Source organism: Sminthopsis crassicaudata, chromosome 4, assembly GCF_048593235.1.
Source record: "Sminthopsis crassicaudata isolate SCR6 chromosome 4, ASM4859323v1, whole genome shotgun sequence".
In the NCBI taxonomy this organism is placed as follows: Eukaryota; Metazoa; Chordata; class Mammalia; order Dasyuromorphia; family Dasyuridae; genus Sminthopsis; species Sminthopsis crassicaudata.
This window is the reverse complement of record NC_133620.1, coordinates 371,290,410-371,306,609: the sequence shown is the minus strand read 5'-3', so window position 1 is coordinate 371,306,609 and position 16,200 is coordinate 371,290,410. Positions and strand designations below refer to the sequence as shown.

General features: G+C 39.7%; 1 protein-coding gene and 1 pseudogene across 5 annotated transcripts; one reads left to right on the top strand and one right to left on the bottom strand.

Moving 5' to 3' along the window:
* Positions 1–1,330: 1,330 nt before the first annotated feature.
* Positions 1,331–3,767, bottom strand: LOC141540827 (malonyl-CoA decarboxylase, mitochondrial pseudogene; annotated as a pseudogene).
* An 18-nt stretch (positions 3,768–3,785) lies between these two features.
* Positions 3,786–13,817, top strand: LOC141539375 (uncharacterized). 5 transcript variants are annotated; one of them, XR_012481284.1, is made up of 3 exons: positions 3,786–4,261; positions 4,555–4,737; positions 11,583–13,817. XR_012481284.1 is itself a non-coding variant. In XM_074262089.1 (2 exons), the coding sequence occupies exon 2, from the start codon at positions 11,604–11,606 to the stop codon at positions 13,380–13,382; it is 1,779 nt and encodes a 592-aa protein (XP_074118190.1). In that variant the 5' UTR covers positions 4,171–4,261; positions 11,583–11,603; the 3' UTR covers positions 13,383–13,817. The 5 variants fall into 5 exon arrangements, 4 of the variants coding, with proteins under 4 accessions (XP_074118190.1, XP_074118191.1, XP_074118192.1 ...); XM_074262089.1 differs by lacking the exon at positions 4,555–4,737 and having other exon boundaries at positions 4,171–4,261; XM_074262090.1 differs by lacking the exon at positions 3,786–4,261 and having other exon boundaries at positions 4,650–4,737.
* Positions 13,818–16,200: the final 2,383 nt, after the last annotated feature.

Here is a 16,200-nt window from a genome sequence, read left to right as displayed (position 1 = left end):
AGCCATCTTCTGGGACACTAGATAGACTTTTAGAGCTAGCTACCTTAGCTTTTTCCTTTCCCATGGTTCATAGTATCGTGTCCCTCTTGATGGAGAAGTCAACCGATCTTACCAAAGGGAACTAGGAGCACTCATATAGACTCTAACTGCTTAAAGTTTCCCAACCCCAGTCATCCAGGAAGCTCACCAGTTCTTGTCAAAGGGAAAGTACTTTTATAGACTTTAACCACTTGGAGTCTCTCCCCCTTCCCTAGTTTCTTGCCTACCTGTGTGGTGTGTACAACTTCCCTAACTGATCCCAAACTTTTCTCCACTAGCTTATCTCCTGAACTAAATTAATCCTCTATCTTTGCTAGCCTGATCGCAGGGCTTCATTTGCTTGTTTTGTTTTGTTTTCTCTGAGCATCTCTCTTCAAAAATTTACCTGATTGGAGTAGGAGTTCCTGAGTCAAGTCCAAGGACCACTGGAAAACTCTCTGGAGGATGCCTAGTAAATGGAAGACTCCTCATGAAAAGTATATATCCTAGGTAAGCTCTCAAAGCTGTGTGGAATAGCAATCCTTACACAAATTAAAATCAGAGACTCTCAAGGTAAAAAGGAAAAAGGATTTATTATGATCTTGCAGGAAAGGGAAGCTCTCAATGACAGTAGTGTTGGTATAGGAGTGCAAAGCACAAGTTGCAAACAGGGGATTATAAAGACCCTTAATGGGGAAGCCCCCACTCCCTTCTGCCTTTTCTCCTATTGGCTGAGGGAGTCCAGGCTTATATGCTAACATGGAAATCTAGCCAGAGACTAAAAATATACCCCAGAAACAAAGAATACAAGCCAATAACACACTCTTTACTATATTAGGAACTTAATGCTAATGAAAAGGTTGGGGGGGGGAGGAATGTAAGTTTATCTAACATAATGAAACACCTACAGCTTTTAGCTATACTTGTTATTGCAAAGACTCAAGTCATAATTAGAGCAAAGGTCAAGGCTACATTCTTATGAGAGGTCTTTGTTCAGTTTATCCCATTCATTAGTGATTTCTTTGGTTAAATACATAGAAGACCTTGAATTTATTTCTTCTCTCTAGAAACTTGTGAATAATCTATCTGTATATTTATCAGACTAACAGTGAGGCCTAAATTTTCATTCATTTGCTAGTATAGTGAAGTAAAATTACTGTAAATTGGGATGCAGAATCTTTTACAAATCCATTGTTTGAAAGAGAATGCAGTTCAATTTCTTTCATTACACAGGATTTCTTTGAGACACAAAACTCTACAATTACTTCCTGATTTTGGGGAAAAAAAGACTTCCAATTTTAAAAGTATCTATTTAAAGTTTACCAAGTTTCTGAAACTGAGAAACTAAATTTATTCTTGGCTTCCAGTCATGTAGAACTATTTATAGCAGTTTCCTTCAAGAAATATAGATAAAGATAATTGACCATCATTCCACAGGATGCCTTTGAGGTTCAAATTTGTCATCACTGCAAGGAAAGTTTGCCACTGGATTTGAGGCATACCCATAATGCTTCCCTCCATATTAGTACCAAACACAGAGTGTCATCAAAGGGGATTTTAGCACTTGACCAGCTTTTCAGATTTCATCCATTCATAACTAGTTAAAAAGAATCTTCAAACTTTCAGGAATGGGGCCTCCTAAGATATTTGAGACTTCATTATGTTCATAACTATAAAGAATTCATTCCTCCTAAATAAGAACTCAGTGAATCCAGGTATAAATAACAGACTTTAAAAAGATTCAATGTGAGGGAATTTCCTCTGTGCGTTCTTAACAACTCATTTAACAACCCAATATTTTGCAGTCCTTACTAGGTAAAATTGATAGACAGATAATTGCAGAGATAATTTTGATTTTGTCTTCTGTTTCTGATGAGAAAACTGTTTCACTATTGCCTGGATATTGTTGAAAATCTCACTGGTAAATGCAACATACAAAATTATCAGTGGTTTCCAAGGTGTTAAATTGTGAGGGGGAGAAAATGATATCTTCAATATGGCCTAACATGTCTGCTTCATGTCCATCCAGTTTTTGACAGGATTTACAATCTTATGCTCATTGATTTTCTGTAGCACTTCACAAGGTAAGAGCCAAGTATCATGCTCTGGTTTTTTTTCACAAACAAAACCTAAAGGCAGCCAAGACTAGAAGAAAAGATGAAAGGAAACAATTTTTATAGCCAGTGTTTCTGATAAAGACCTCACTTATAAAATATATGGAGAACTGAGTCAAATTTATAAGAATATAAGTCATTCCCCAATTGATAAATGATCAAAAGATATGAACAGACATTGTTCAGCAACAAGACAATTATTAAATATGAACACCATTCAGATGAAAAAATTAAAACCACTTATATGGAAAAAATGCTCTAAAACACTATTTGCTGGAACTCTGTCTTCCCAGAAATCAGCCAGAGTCAGGATCACTAAACGTCTTTATTCTTGATCTTTTATGTCAAGGTCAGGGGATTAGATCTAGCAATCTCTACACATACCTTCCTCCCTCAAACACCACGAGAGAGCGAGAGAGTGCCTCAGTTTCCTCTTCCTCCTCCTACCCCCCCACGTCACTTCCCCCTCTTTGTCCCACCAACCAAGTCAGCACAGAACAGCTGGGGAGGGTCAACCTTCAAACAAGTTAATAGAGAACCGTCCACTTGGCAATTAGTCTCCCGTGCTCCATTATCCAAGTGCATTTGCTCAGTTCTAGCCCTTTACAACTATTCATTAGAGAAATGCTAATTAAGATAACTTTGAGGTACTACTTCATATCTATCAGATTTGACTAAGATGACAGAAAAAAAAAGATAAATGCTGGAGGGGATGTGGAAAAAGTGGGACATTGTTAGTGGAGTTGTGCATCCATCCAGCTATTCTGGAGAGCAATTTGGAACTATGCCCAAGGGGGATATCAAACTGTACAACCTTCTGATCCAGCAGTGTCACTACTGGATCTGAATCCCAAAGAGATGAGAAGAAATGGAAAAGGACCCACATGTGCAAAAATGCTTATAGCAGCTATAAGAATTAAAAATTGAGTGGATGCCCATCAATTGGGGAAGGGCTGACTAAGTTATGGCAAATGACTAATAGAATGTTATTGTTTTATAAGAGATCATGAACAGGGTGACTTCAGAAAAGCCTTGAAAGACATGCACTGATGCTAAAGGAAGCAAGCAGAATCAGGAAAACAGGAAAGACAGCAACAATAAAATTGTGTGCTGATCAACTCTGATAGACAAAGCTCTTCTCAACAATTCAATGTTCCAAGGCAATTTCAAAAACCTTTTTATGCGCAATGCCATCCGTGTCCAGAAAGAAAACTATGGAAACTGAAGGCAGTCAAAGCATAATATTTTGACCTTTTTTCTTTCTCTTTCTCGTGTTTGTTTGTTTGTTTTTGTTTTTTTTTTTTTTGTTTTTTCTTTCCCAACATGACTCGTATGTAAATATGTTCCAAATGGATGTACAAGTATAACCTAAAATCAAAATTAAATAAATTTTTAAGAAAAAGAAAACCAATCTGAGACTATTCATTTCCTAAGTCAAATCCCGACACTGTTGTTCCTAGCTATGCGGTCTTGGGCAAACCAGTCTCTTAGTGGCATTGGTTTTCTAGACTTACCACCCGTCCCTCAGCTTTCTTCAGGGTCGGGGTCTTGCTCACAGCGGGACCAAGAAGCGCACTCCGCCCTCAAGCTGCCTGCTGTCTTAACAGAGGCCGTGGTAGCGCTGCACGAGCGCATATCTAGCGGGTCCTCCGCGTGGAAGAGCGCGCCGGGCTCCCGCGGGTGGAGGACGGGCAGCCAAGAGACTCATGGCCCTGTCCCAGTGGCGCTCTGCTCGGTCACCCACCCGTGGTCCATGCTGAAGCCCCGCGCCCGCTGGCTCGCGCCATCCAGGCCGCCCTAGAAACGCACCAAGTCAACGCACTGAATCTAGGCCGAGGCTAGCGCCTTTTCTTGGAGCTCATAGATCCGGGCCTGAAGCACAGTGTGGCTCAACAATTCATCCACTACCCACTCCAGAATCGGGCCGGGGGCCACTGACCAGAGGGGCAGGAGGTTCGGGGCCTGCGCGCTCACAGTCGGGCCCTAGGCTCCAAGGGAAAGCATTTTTAATACAAAGTAATTTCAAGAGTGACAGAGTTAATAATCGGAGATAAAAGCAAAGAGTGTTTAAGAGTTCGAACAGGAGCTGTGCTTCAAAGGAGGGAAGCAGGGAAGTCTACAGGACTGAGGTGAGGAGGAGCTGAATTTCAGAAGTCTAGAGGGAGAAGTTGAGGAGGGAGTATATAACACGGAGATCACTTATGCCAAGGTACAGGCATGGGAGGGGGAACCCAGTGTAAGGGGCACAGCCAGCAGACCTGCGTGATTAGGACGGAGAAAGTAGGTGCTAGATTAATATCACCCAGCTGAGAGTGTGGATGAAATTGAATGCCAGGCTAAAGAAGTTGTTCTTTATCCTAAGAACAAGAAAAAGCCTTTGACAGTCTTTGCCCACACTACAAAAGTCATTTGGAATTTACAGGAACCAAAAGCCTAAAAGTTCAGGGGGAGGTGGAGACAAGGTCTTGCTCCTATTGCTCCTGAAGCATGAAGATTCAGCTCCATAGAGAAATCTCGGCAAATACTGATGTCACAACAAGCCTCTGATCCCTAGCAGACATGATGAAAATTATGGAATCTAAGGGACCTGTTTCACTGGGTGGAGGTATGTTTAAGTAAATCCAGTTTTTCCACTCTCCCCAGAGTACAGCTGATGAAAACTGGAAATGTCTTGAATCCCATATTCTCATGAAAGGTCACTTCCAGTTGTAAATCTATCATCATAGGAGCATTACTCAACTGGTGTCAAACCATTCAGATTTTCTGGACCACACAGATGGAATCAAAGACATTCTAGCAGAAGATTCATTTGGTTGTTCTACCACTCAAAGATTTGAATGAGCTGTCCTTTGGCACAAAAACTTGTAGTGGAAACTAAATTGTAGGAAGGGGAGAACAGCAAAGAAATAGAGAACCTTTCTACTTAGTATATTTAGTGAATCTGATTTGGGAACTAGAGCCTACACAAAGAGGACTATTGTTAAGTATACTGAGTAAAATCAATTTTAATGTTGTATCATTTGGTTATTAATATTAATTTATTATATACTCTTCTCTTTTTAAAATACCTGCTTCTTAGTTTTAGCTCCCATTAGAAAAATCATTTCCAAAAACTGGCTGAAGAATGTGGCCACATACCAGCCCCTACCGAAGTCTTTTCTGGGACTTCCTATTATTCCAAAAAACTAAACTGAGCTGGTTCTCACTACCAAGAACTACTAAGAGCTATTCATGTGACCTTGGTCCCTTCATTACAGTTTGTGGTCTCTAGACCTTCATTTATTAAATAAAAATAAATAAATAATAAAACCAGAGAGGTGACCAGATTACTAGAGGGAACTCAAAACTCATGACCAGTCATTTCTCATCTGATCTCAGTCTTCCTCCCTTCCCCCAATAATGAAGAGGAATTGGGAGCTTTTAACCCACCTCCTCATTTAATATCCACCAATCATGAGTTGCTTTGCTCTTATCAGGAGAATTCCCAGTAAATTGCTGTTAGGGAGACAGACCTGGATTTATTCTGGTATGTCTTCCTTTTATTTGTAATTAAGCACATTTGGTTACTGAGATTACTGATCATCAATTTATTGATTATTGGTTGTCTTAAGTTTTTTTTTTGTTTGTTTGTTTAGTAAAGAAACTTTGTCTCTTTTATTTTATTCATGATAATACCATTTGTCCTGATGCTACAATAGTGTCAGAGTGGTAGAATAGACAACATAAATGGATTCAAATTCTGACCCTGTCAATTAACTACATGTGATTTGAAGACAGTTATTCATTTTTCAAGCCACTAAAGAGAAAGCTCAAAGGGTACCACTGAATGAATCATCAATCAAAGACATACAGAGTTATGATAAAGTAGTTATGGGGTAGAGAAGTAGTTAATAAGTGATTGAATTTTTTCCCTGCTATAAAGAGATCAACTAATAACTTCATAGCTTATTTATCGAAAATTTCATATTCCAAATGTGAAGGAATGAATAAGAGGTAGTTGTTAAGGTGAAAATGCTGGGAAACATGGAAGAAAGCATCCATTGCCTTCTAGAGTTGTCATAGAAAATCTGCATAGAAAAAGATAGGAAGTCTTGTCTTAGTCTGATATGGATCCTGGATTTGGTGGGAGGGAAATTTCAATAAATTCAAGATTAAAATTAGTATAGGATTCTATAAAATAAAATGATTCAGGGGAGATAAGCTCAGGGAAGATGTTAGCTCAGGAGAGATGTTAAAGACAGAAATTCACAGGAAGAAAACAATCCCAATGAGAGGGAAAATGAGATTTATCTAAAGAGATCAGATAATTCACCAAACCTATTAAAATGTAAGAAAATAAAAGAGAGGAGGGAGGGGGGAAGGGAGGAAGGGATATATATATATATATATATATATAGAGAGAGAGAGAGAGAGAGAGAGAGAGAGAGAGAGAGAGAGGAAAGAAGGAAGGAAGGAAGGAAGGAAGGAAGGAAGGAAGGAAGGAAGGAAGGAAGGAAGGAAGGAAGGAAGGAAGGAAGGAAGGAAGGAAGGAAGGAAGGAAGGAAGGAAGGAAGGAAGGAAGGAAGGAAGGAAGGAAGGAAGGAAGGAAGAGAAGGAAGGAAGGAAGAGAAGGAGGAAGGAAGGAAGAGGGAAGGAAGTCTTTAGAAGTCCAGATAACAAAGGGTGTGTATAAATGTGAGATACAATCAAATAAAAATAGTGCTGGAATGCTAAAATTCAGAATGAGTTATGGCTAGTGAAGGAATTTAAGGACAACAAAATGGAATTTATTTCACATTGGAAGCAAAAGGAGAATCAAAAATTATAGGATATCTTCTTGAGGTAGATGAAATGATGATAACTGACTACGGAAAGAAAGTAAAGCAGCTTATTCATATTTTATTTATTATTTTGTTTTTTCTTTTGCAAAAGAAATGACCTTTGCACCAAAAATGACAGAACAAAAGTAGTTAGCATGGAGTTAATACCCAAGATGAGGAAGAAAATATTATTAGAGTTTCCATTTGTCTTTGATGAATTAAAATTACCTCTCTTTAGTGAACATTATCCTTAGGTCCTGAAGGAACTGATAGATGTTATTGTTAAGCCATCGTAAGTGGTACTGAGAAACTGTAAGAAAACAATTTTTAAAAAATTTTATTTTATTTGTTACATTTTAAGTTCTGAACAAGTAACAAAGTAACATTTGACACAGATATAGATACATACATACATACAGATATAGATACATACATACATACACACACACACACACACACAATATATATATACATATATACCATACAATGCATACTTCTATTTATAGTACTTTCTCTGGAAATGGATAGCATCTTTATTCCTAGGTTCTTTGATTTGAGAATTTTTTAAAACTGATTTGAGTATTTGTAATATTCAGAATAACTTAGTCATTCACAGTTATTCTTTGAACAATATTGATGTTATTTGTAACAACGTTCGTTCTGTTTCATTTTTCATGATTTTACGCAAGTATTCCTATGCTTTTCTAAAATCAACCAGCTCATCATTTCTTATAGCACAATAGTATTCAATCATAATCATGTATCACAACTTGTTTAGCCATTCCCCAACTAATGAGCAGTTTTCAGGTTTTTGCCACCTTAAAAAGAGCTGCTATAAATGTCTTATATCAATTTTCCCCAAAGGAAGAGAATCAAGCCTGCAAACTAAATGCTAATAAGTTTGATTTTGATTCTTGGTATAATTCTAGAAGAAATTATGAAAGAGATAGTTGATGAACATCTGGAAAAGGAAGTTGTGATTCCAGTGAATCCACATGGCTTTATCAGGTTATGCAGATTAACAAACTTTCTATTTTGTTTTACTAGAGAAACTAATAGATGAGAAGGATGTCAGGATAAAGTTTTCCTTGACCTTCTCAAAGGCACCGATAAAGCATCTAATATTCTCCTTTTAGAGAAGATAGAAAGATATCAATAGATGAGGATATAATGAAATAGATTAAGAACTAATTGGATGGATGATTTGATTTTAATGGCATAGGAGGTCTCCATTAGAGACCTTACTTGGTTCTGTGCTGATTCATATTTTTTTCAGAGATGTGGATAAGTTTGAAGATGGTATGCTCATCCGACTTGTAGATGCCACAAGGTTGGGAAGAATAGCTAATTCAATACATCACAGTCAGGATCCAAAAGGATCTTGATCCACTAGACTACTGGTCTAATGGAATTTAATTCTATTTCTTCATTTTTAGTCATGTTTGATTCTTTGTGACCCCATCTGGGGTTTTCTTGGCAAAGATATTAGAGCGGTTTGCCATTTCCTTCTTTGACTCACTTTACAGAGGAGAAAGGAGGCAAATAGAGTTAAATGACTTCATTCTTCTAGATCATTTCTAGGTGATTTTACAGATAAGCCTTAGATAGTCCTGAGAGAGTCCAGAGCAACCAACTGAGACAAGGAATGGGTTGGGTTCAACCAATTCTGTAACAAAGGAATGTGACTTCAGTCATGGCAGGGATTTCTGGATGCATTACTCAAAAGGAGGCAGCTTATAGTGAGGCTTACAAAAGAGGAAGGTCCTAGAAATGAAAGTGAATGTGGCAAGCCATTTTTAGAATTGCAAGAAGATTAAATTTTGTTAAGATCATTGTGATCTCCCAGTCAAGAACTGTCCCCATTTCCTCAAGGCAGGATTCCCCAGCCCTATAAAGGGACTCTTACTGATACCATAACCATCTACTGACCACTTGGTTCCTCATCTGTGCTGGAGCATCTGGTGAGTCTGAGTTTCTTCAAAGCTAAACTTGGGCCCTGGATTTCTTTTGGAAGCTTAAAGTCAGTAGTTTGGTGGAACAGGGAGAGTCCTGGTCTGGAAATCAGAAGTTCTGAGTCTGGATTATAGTCCCTTTGCCTTCTTTGGTATTAGTTCTTTTTTCTGCAAAAGAAGTGTACTGGATTTTTGGTGAATTTGAAGGTCCTTTTTGCTTACACGTTGTACTGTGTTATGAAATAATATAAACTTATAATTTCATATTAAATACCTGAGATCTAATTATGGTCATTTTTTAATTTTCATAATTGCCAGTGAAATGACCCGTGCTGTTTAAAATGCTATTATAAGAAATGATGAGGCCTGAATATAAACCTTGGATCTATTTCTAAGTTAGGTGGCCTTAATCAGGTCATTTTTTTCTCCTCAGCCTCAATTTTTCATTTGTAAGATGAAAAGCTCTCACTAGATAATTTCTAAAGATTCTTTTAGTTCTGACATCAGAGTAATCGAAACTTCTTATTTTCTTTTTTGATCTCTAAGATCCTTTCTAAAATTGAAATTCTGAGGTATTACTGAGGAGGAATGGAGGCAAATGGGGTTAAGTGACTTGGCTAAGGTGTAAAAGAAAGTATGCATGGCTGGAAACAGAATTAGATGACCTAGGTTGTATTGACTCAGGTTCACTAACTGTGTGAATTCTAGCAAGTTACTGGACTTCAGTTTTTTCACTTGTAAAAAGAAGTTAGATTAGATAACCTCTAGAATCCCTTTAAACTCTGATTAAGTGAGGATCATGTGTTTAATTGTTGGAGTGGTGGAAATCAGGAAGAACTTGTTGAAAGCTATTAAGAATAGGCTGTTTGGGTTGGTTTTTATGTGGATGGTCTTTGAGTTTACTTTGTACAAAAAAAAAAAATAAAGAGCAACAAGAAAAGTTTAAAAGGGCCTTGAACTAAAGGATTCTATGGAATGTGTTAGAACCTTCCTTGCTCCATCCTTCTATAGAGGAATTCAATTGTTGGACAATGCAAGAGGCTACCACGTTGACTGAGGAGCTCCAGGAGGAGTCAGCCAACATGATAGCCTCTTGCATTGTCTCTGTATAACTACTGGTACATCTTTCCCACACCCATCCCTGGTTTTAATCAAGGCCTAATAGTTGTGGTGATGATGATGATAATGGTGAAGTGGATTTATCACAAGATTAGTCAGAATTTCAGTGAGTTTAGTCCTTTCCCCTCAAGCTTTTATTCATACTCTCAGATCACTTATAAAACCATAGCTCATCGGATTTATTTGTAATATTAGAATTGGGAATAATTTTCCAGATCACTTGTTCTGGCCCACTTATTTTTCAGATATTTGATAACAAGCCCAGAGAAACTTGTCCCTCTAAGGTTACCTTTCATTTACTTTCCATATTTCTTAGAAGAACTATGCCTCTTAGCATGTGAACTCCTTGAGGACATGGGCAATGATTTTTTTTTTAATATCCCCACTGCTTAATTGCACCATGCTTGGTAAATAATAATTGCCCACTTAATACTTAATTGATGGATTGATTGACCCAGATTTATGTCTTCTAACTTCCAAACCATTGTTTTGTTTTTGTTTTGTTTTTCCCTTTATACATAGTCTAACACTTTCATTTTATAGATGGGAAATAGACATTTAGATATTCAGAGTTATACAAGGGTCTCATAACCCCTTGTTATATGGTGTATGTTGCCATCAAGGACCCAGGGTTCCTAAATTGTCTGGAAAATGAACTAATGAAAAAGAGAATTAGCTCCAGAAACAAGTGAGTAGATAAGTAATTGAAGTGGAAGTTGGGGGTGATCTGGAACCAGGGAAGCAATAATAAAAAATATTTCAAATCATAATATCCTTAATCTAAAGACTCCCTCCAACTGTTTATGCCTTGCTTAGAACCATGGTCTTTATGATTTGCTATTGCCTCCTCAATTTATCATTTGCTGATCAACCTAATTTTAACTTAGCTTTAGATTATGTATTGCTTATTCTGAATGGGAATCCATTTCCAGTTAGAAAAGGCCTGGTAAAATTTGTACTTTACTCTTTGGCTCTGAGACTCCAGAGTCACTTTTTTGCTGTGATGAGATGTTAGAAGAGGATGTGAGTGAAGAAATTACAGCAACAGCTCATATTTATAAAGCCCATTACAGTTCATGAGGAGCTTTCCTCATTGAGTAGAATAGATGTGCAAAAAGAATATTCTTTTTTGGTCTATTTTAGAGATGGGAAAAGGAACACTTAGGTAGCACAAATTTCTCTTCCTGGTCTCAGACATTTACTAGCTGTGGGACCCTGAGCAAGTCACTTAACTCTGCCTGCCTCAGTTTCTTCATTTGTAAAATAAGCTGGAAAAGAAAATAGCAAACCACTCCAGTAGTTTTGCTAAGAAAATCCTCCAACAAGTCAGATACAACTAAAATGACTGAACAACAAGAAATGAAAAAACAAATCTCAGAGAAGTTTAATGATTTATATAAGGTTATAGAGCTAATAAATGTTTCACCCAGAATTTGAAGTCACCAGTCTACCAATCATTTTATTAACCCTCAATCTAGCTCAAAAGACTTGTAAGAACATGATTTAGCTCAGTAGAAAGTCTAAGGCCTTCTCATGCTTGGAATTTTCTGCCTGCAAACAGTGTTTTATGTTTCTTTCAGATACACGGGGATCCAGTAAAGATGTCCTACCAAAGTCAGCAACAGTGCAAACAGCCTTGCCAACTCTCTTCCTCTTGGTCACAGCCTTACCAGCCTAAGTGCCCAGAGCCATGCGCTCCCAAATTCTCAGAGCCATGCCTTCTGAGGTACCCTGAGCCATGCCCTCCTAGGTGCCCAGAGCCATGCCCTCCTAACTGCCAAGAGACATATTCTCCGAAGTGCCCAGAGCCATGCCCTCCTAGCTATCTAGAGGCATGCCCTCCTAGATGCTCTGAGCCATGCCCTCCTAGATGCCCTGAACCATGCCCTCCTAGGTACCCTGAACCATGCCCTCCTAGGTATCCTGAACAATGCCCTCCTAGGTGTCCTGAGCCATGCCTTCCTAGGTGCCCTGAGCCATGTCCTCCTCGATGCCCTGAGCCATGCCCTCCTAGGTATCCAGAGACATGCCTTCCTAGGTGCCCTGAACCATGCCCTCCTAGGTACCTTGAATCATGCCCTTCTAGGTGCCCTGAGCCTTGTCCTCCTAGGTGCCCTGAGCCATGCCCTCCTAGGTGCCCTGAGCCATGCCCTCCTAGGTGCCCTGAACCATGTCCCCCTAGGTGCCCTGAGCCATGCCCTCCTAGGTGCCCTGAGCCATGCCCTCCTAGGTGCCCTGAGCCATGCCCTCCTAGGTGCCCTGAGCCATGCCCTCCTAGGTGCTCTGAGCCATGTCCCCCTAGGTGTTTAGAGCCATGCCCTCCTAGGTGCCCTGAACCATGCCCTCCTCAGTGCTTAGAGCCATGTCCTCCTAGGTGCCCTGAACTATGTCCTCCTAGGTGTCCAGAACCATATCCTCCTAGGTGCCTAGAACCATCCCCTCCTAGGTGCCCAGAACCCTGCCCTCCTCGGTGTCCTGAACCATATCCTCCTAGGTACCTACAGCCAAGCCCTCCTAGGTGTCTAGAACCATGCCCTCCTAGGTGTCCTGAGCCATGCCCTCCTAGGTATACTGAGCCATGCCCTCCTCGGTGTTCTGAACCACACCCTCCTAGGTGCCTTGAGCCCTGCCCTCCCAGGTGCCCTGAGCCATGCCCTCTTAGGTGCCTTGAATTGTGCCCTCCTAGGTGCCCAGAGCCATGTCCTCCTAGGTACCCTGAATCATATACTTCTAGGTACCCAGAGTCATGCTCTCCTGTGTGCCTTGAACCATGCCCTCCTAGGTGCTCAGACCCATGTCCTCCTAGGTCCTCAGAACAATGCTCTCCTCGGTGCTCAGAGCCATGCCCTCCTAGGTGCTCAGAGCCATGCCCTCCTAGGTGCTCAGAGCAATGTCCTCCTAGGTCCTCAGAGCAATGTCCTCCTAGGTCCTCAGAGCCATGCCCTCCTAGGTGCTCAGAGCCATGCCCTCCTAGGTCCTCAGAACCATGCCCTCCTAGGTCCTCAGAACCATGCTCTCCTCGGTGCTCAGAGCCATGCTCTCCTCGGTGCTCAGAGCAATGCCCTCCTAGGTGCTCAGAGCCATGTCCTCCTCGGTGCTCAGAGCCATGCTCTCCCAGGTGCCTTGAACCATGCCCTCCTAGGTACCTAGAACCATGCCCTTCTTGGTGCCCTGAAACATATACTTCTAGATGCTCGGAGCCATGCCCTCCTAGGTGCCCTGAACCATACCCTCCTAGGTGCTCTGAGCCATACCCTCCTAGGTGCCCTGAACCATACCCTCCTAGGTGCCCTGAGCCATGCCAGCCACAACATTGCCAGCAGAAATATCCCCTATGCCCTTCACTCTGCCAGCAACAATGTTCACTCAAAAGGAAGTAGCAGTGCAAGATGCTACCAGAACCATGAAACTAGGAATTTGAGCATCCCTGTGGAGATTAGGGCTCCCTCACCCTCTCTCTCTGCTCCTCCATATCTCTCTACCCTTCATCTACCCTGGATGGAATGAAATCCCTGAGAGAAACATCTTTGTTCCTGGAGTTGCAGTTCTTTCAGAAAGAAGACCTCCAACTAATTCCCATCTCCCACCTCTGTTTCCATACCCCCTGGATGTAAGACAGCAGAGAAAGCACTAAGCTACTCCTTGCCAGGCTTCCTGGAACCTCAATGGAAGAACGTGCCTGAGAGACCAGACTCCCTGATTCCCTGTTCACTATGTGAATTTTCCTCTGTGCTATTGAGTGGTGATTTCCATCCCCCTGGGATATCCTTCCACTACCTTCCACCACTCCAAATAAAGCTTCTGTTTCATGGTGACACCAAATTGTTTTTCTCCTTTTTCATCCCTTATCTTTTATTTGTCTGGCAGTCAACTCTTTCCAGATAAATGTTTTTCATCCATTTTTTCATAAGACTAGACTATCACTGGGGAGGAACAGAATCAATTGACTTGTAGCATGCTTCTTGGCTTCCCAAGTGCCTTATATCCCTTATTATTGCTCTTGTTTTTCTTTGAAAAGATTCTCTGAGATGAACATTTGATAAGAAAACTTGAGTATTATGGAGTCATAGGACTTCCTAAAGATCACAGTGAGAAGTGTTGATGGGGTGTGCAAAAATCTCTATCCTTTTCCTCTATGTCCAGTAATTTTTGTGTATGTGAGACATTCTCATTACTATGAATTGTTTGATTTGACATAATCATTTTTGAATAAGTTATGCCAAAGAGGCTTCCTTCATTTATGTTTTGACATGGAAAATGGTGTTACTAAGGTTATAATAATTGTTTCCTAACTTGTTTGATCATAGGATTTAAAGCTGGGAGCGAAGAAGGGAATATTTATATATTCCAGGCATTATACTGAGCACTTTATAAAGTGCTTTGACTTTATTTGACACTAACAATAATCCTAAGAGGTAGAAACTATTACTACCACCACCCATGTTTACAGATGAAAAAAAAAAAAAAAAAAACTTGAGGTAAACAGATTAAATAACTTGCCCAGACTTATACAGGTTTGAACTCAGATCTTTATGACCAGTCATAGCACTTTTTCTTTTTTTACTGTGCCACTTCATTGTCTGCAAAGCAACATTTAATCAGACTTCTTTAATTTTTGAAGGACTAAACTGAGCCCCAGAGAGGCTAGGTGACTCAGAATTACATAGTTAGCAGGTGGTAGATTTGTGACACTAAGCTAGATCTTCTAATTACAAAAGTAGGATTCCTTTTCACCATTCCATGTGGATTTCTTTATTCCTAGGAATCCCCGTTTCATTATTCAACTTGTCTTGTAGTTTTGTCAGCACCATAAAGAGACTTCAAGTTTCTTTTTCCAATCTAATTCCATGACTTAAAGCTTTGAGAGGAGAGAGGAATAGAAGGAAGGTGTTCCTTTAGGAGAAGAAGGCTGGCTCACCTCCTGTTTTACCCTTTACATTCCTCTTTTGTTGCCTCCAAACTGTTCAGTACTTGGTATTTCTAGTTTCCTTGCACATTGGACAGCTCCTGAGAGCACTGGCACTCTCCTTTTTTTTTTTTTATTGTTTTATACATCTCTTTGGTTTCTTAATTTCTCCTCCTCCTCCTGCCCAGAGAAACTTCTCTTGTGACAAACAATGTCACGGTTCTCTTTGCGAATGAAAGACAACAAAGAACAATGATAAATAGCATCTCAGCAAAAGAAATCATTAAACTGCTTTTGATAATATGTGCATTGTTGTACACCCAGCATCTCCCACTTCTGCAGAAATGGATGGGGGAGAATTTCCACATCTCTTCTTTGAGACCAAGCTTGGTCACTATGATTAAAGTTTTCAGCTTTCTCTTTCTACTGTCCTTCTCATTTACAGTCTTTTTTAATATTGATTTTCTGATCTTTCTTATTTACTTTGCATTAGTTCATGTAAGTCTTCACATGCTTCTCTTCCCTTCTCTTCACATGCTTTTACAGTATTTATTTCTCATGATACAGTAATATTTTTTCTTCTTGTGAGATAACTCATCTAATCATTTTCACCAAGGAATTGACATCTACTTTGTTTCCAAACCTTGCTAAGACAAAAAGTACAATTGATGTTTTTGTGTCTATGGAGCTGATCTCCTACTTTCAGATTTTATAAGCATCAAATAGGTCTGAGATTGCAAGGCAAATACATAGGAAAAGGTTTATGTCCTTCTACACCCTATAATGTGGGTGGGCTGCCACTAGGAGGATAACAGATTTTTTTCATTGGAGCCTCCTGCTGATTACAATCCCACTATGCCTTCCCATCTTGTACAATTCTTGTCCAAAAGTATATAATAATTTTTTTAAAGGGAAAATAGGGCTTTTCCCTCGTGTCTTACTGGCCCAATAATGGGGACATTGGCTCTATCTCAACATACCCATTAATCAGAATGATAATTTTATACAGCAATCAATGTTTATAGTCTTTGCTATTCCTATGATCTTTAAAATGGCCAAACCTATAGATAGTAATCTATTCTTTGACGTGTTTCTAAAATCTTGTTTATCAGATTCTTAGTCTCAGAAATCTAAGTAGTACATGGTGCCAAAGTTCAGAGGGATTCCCTATACTATTTTCTGTGCTTTTACAGCATAGATGCTGAACTTCAGACATAATATTCAGCAATAAATCTTTTAAATATCTGTGACTTATTCCACTTTGGAAGCTACCAGAGATCAGATTGCTCCTG

Excerpts from the sequence above, each read along its gene's own strand:
- LOC141539375 (XM_074262089.1), top strand. The coding sequence starts at position 11,604 with ATGTCCTACCAAAGTCAGCAACAGTGCAAACAGCCTTGCCAACTCTCT.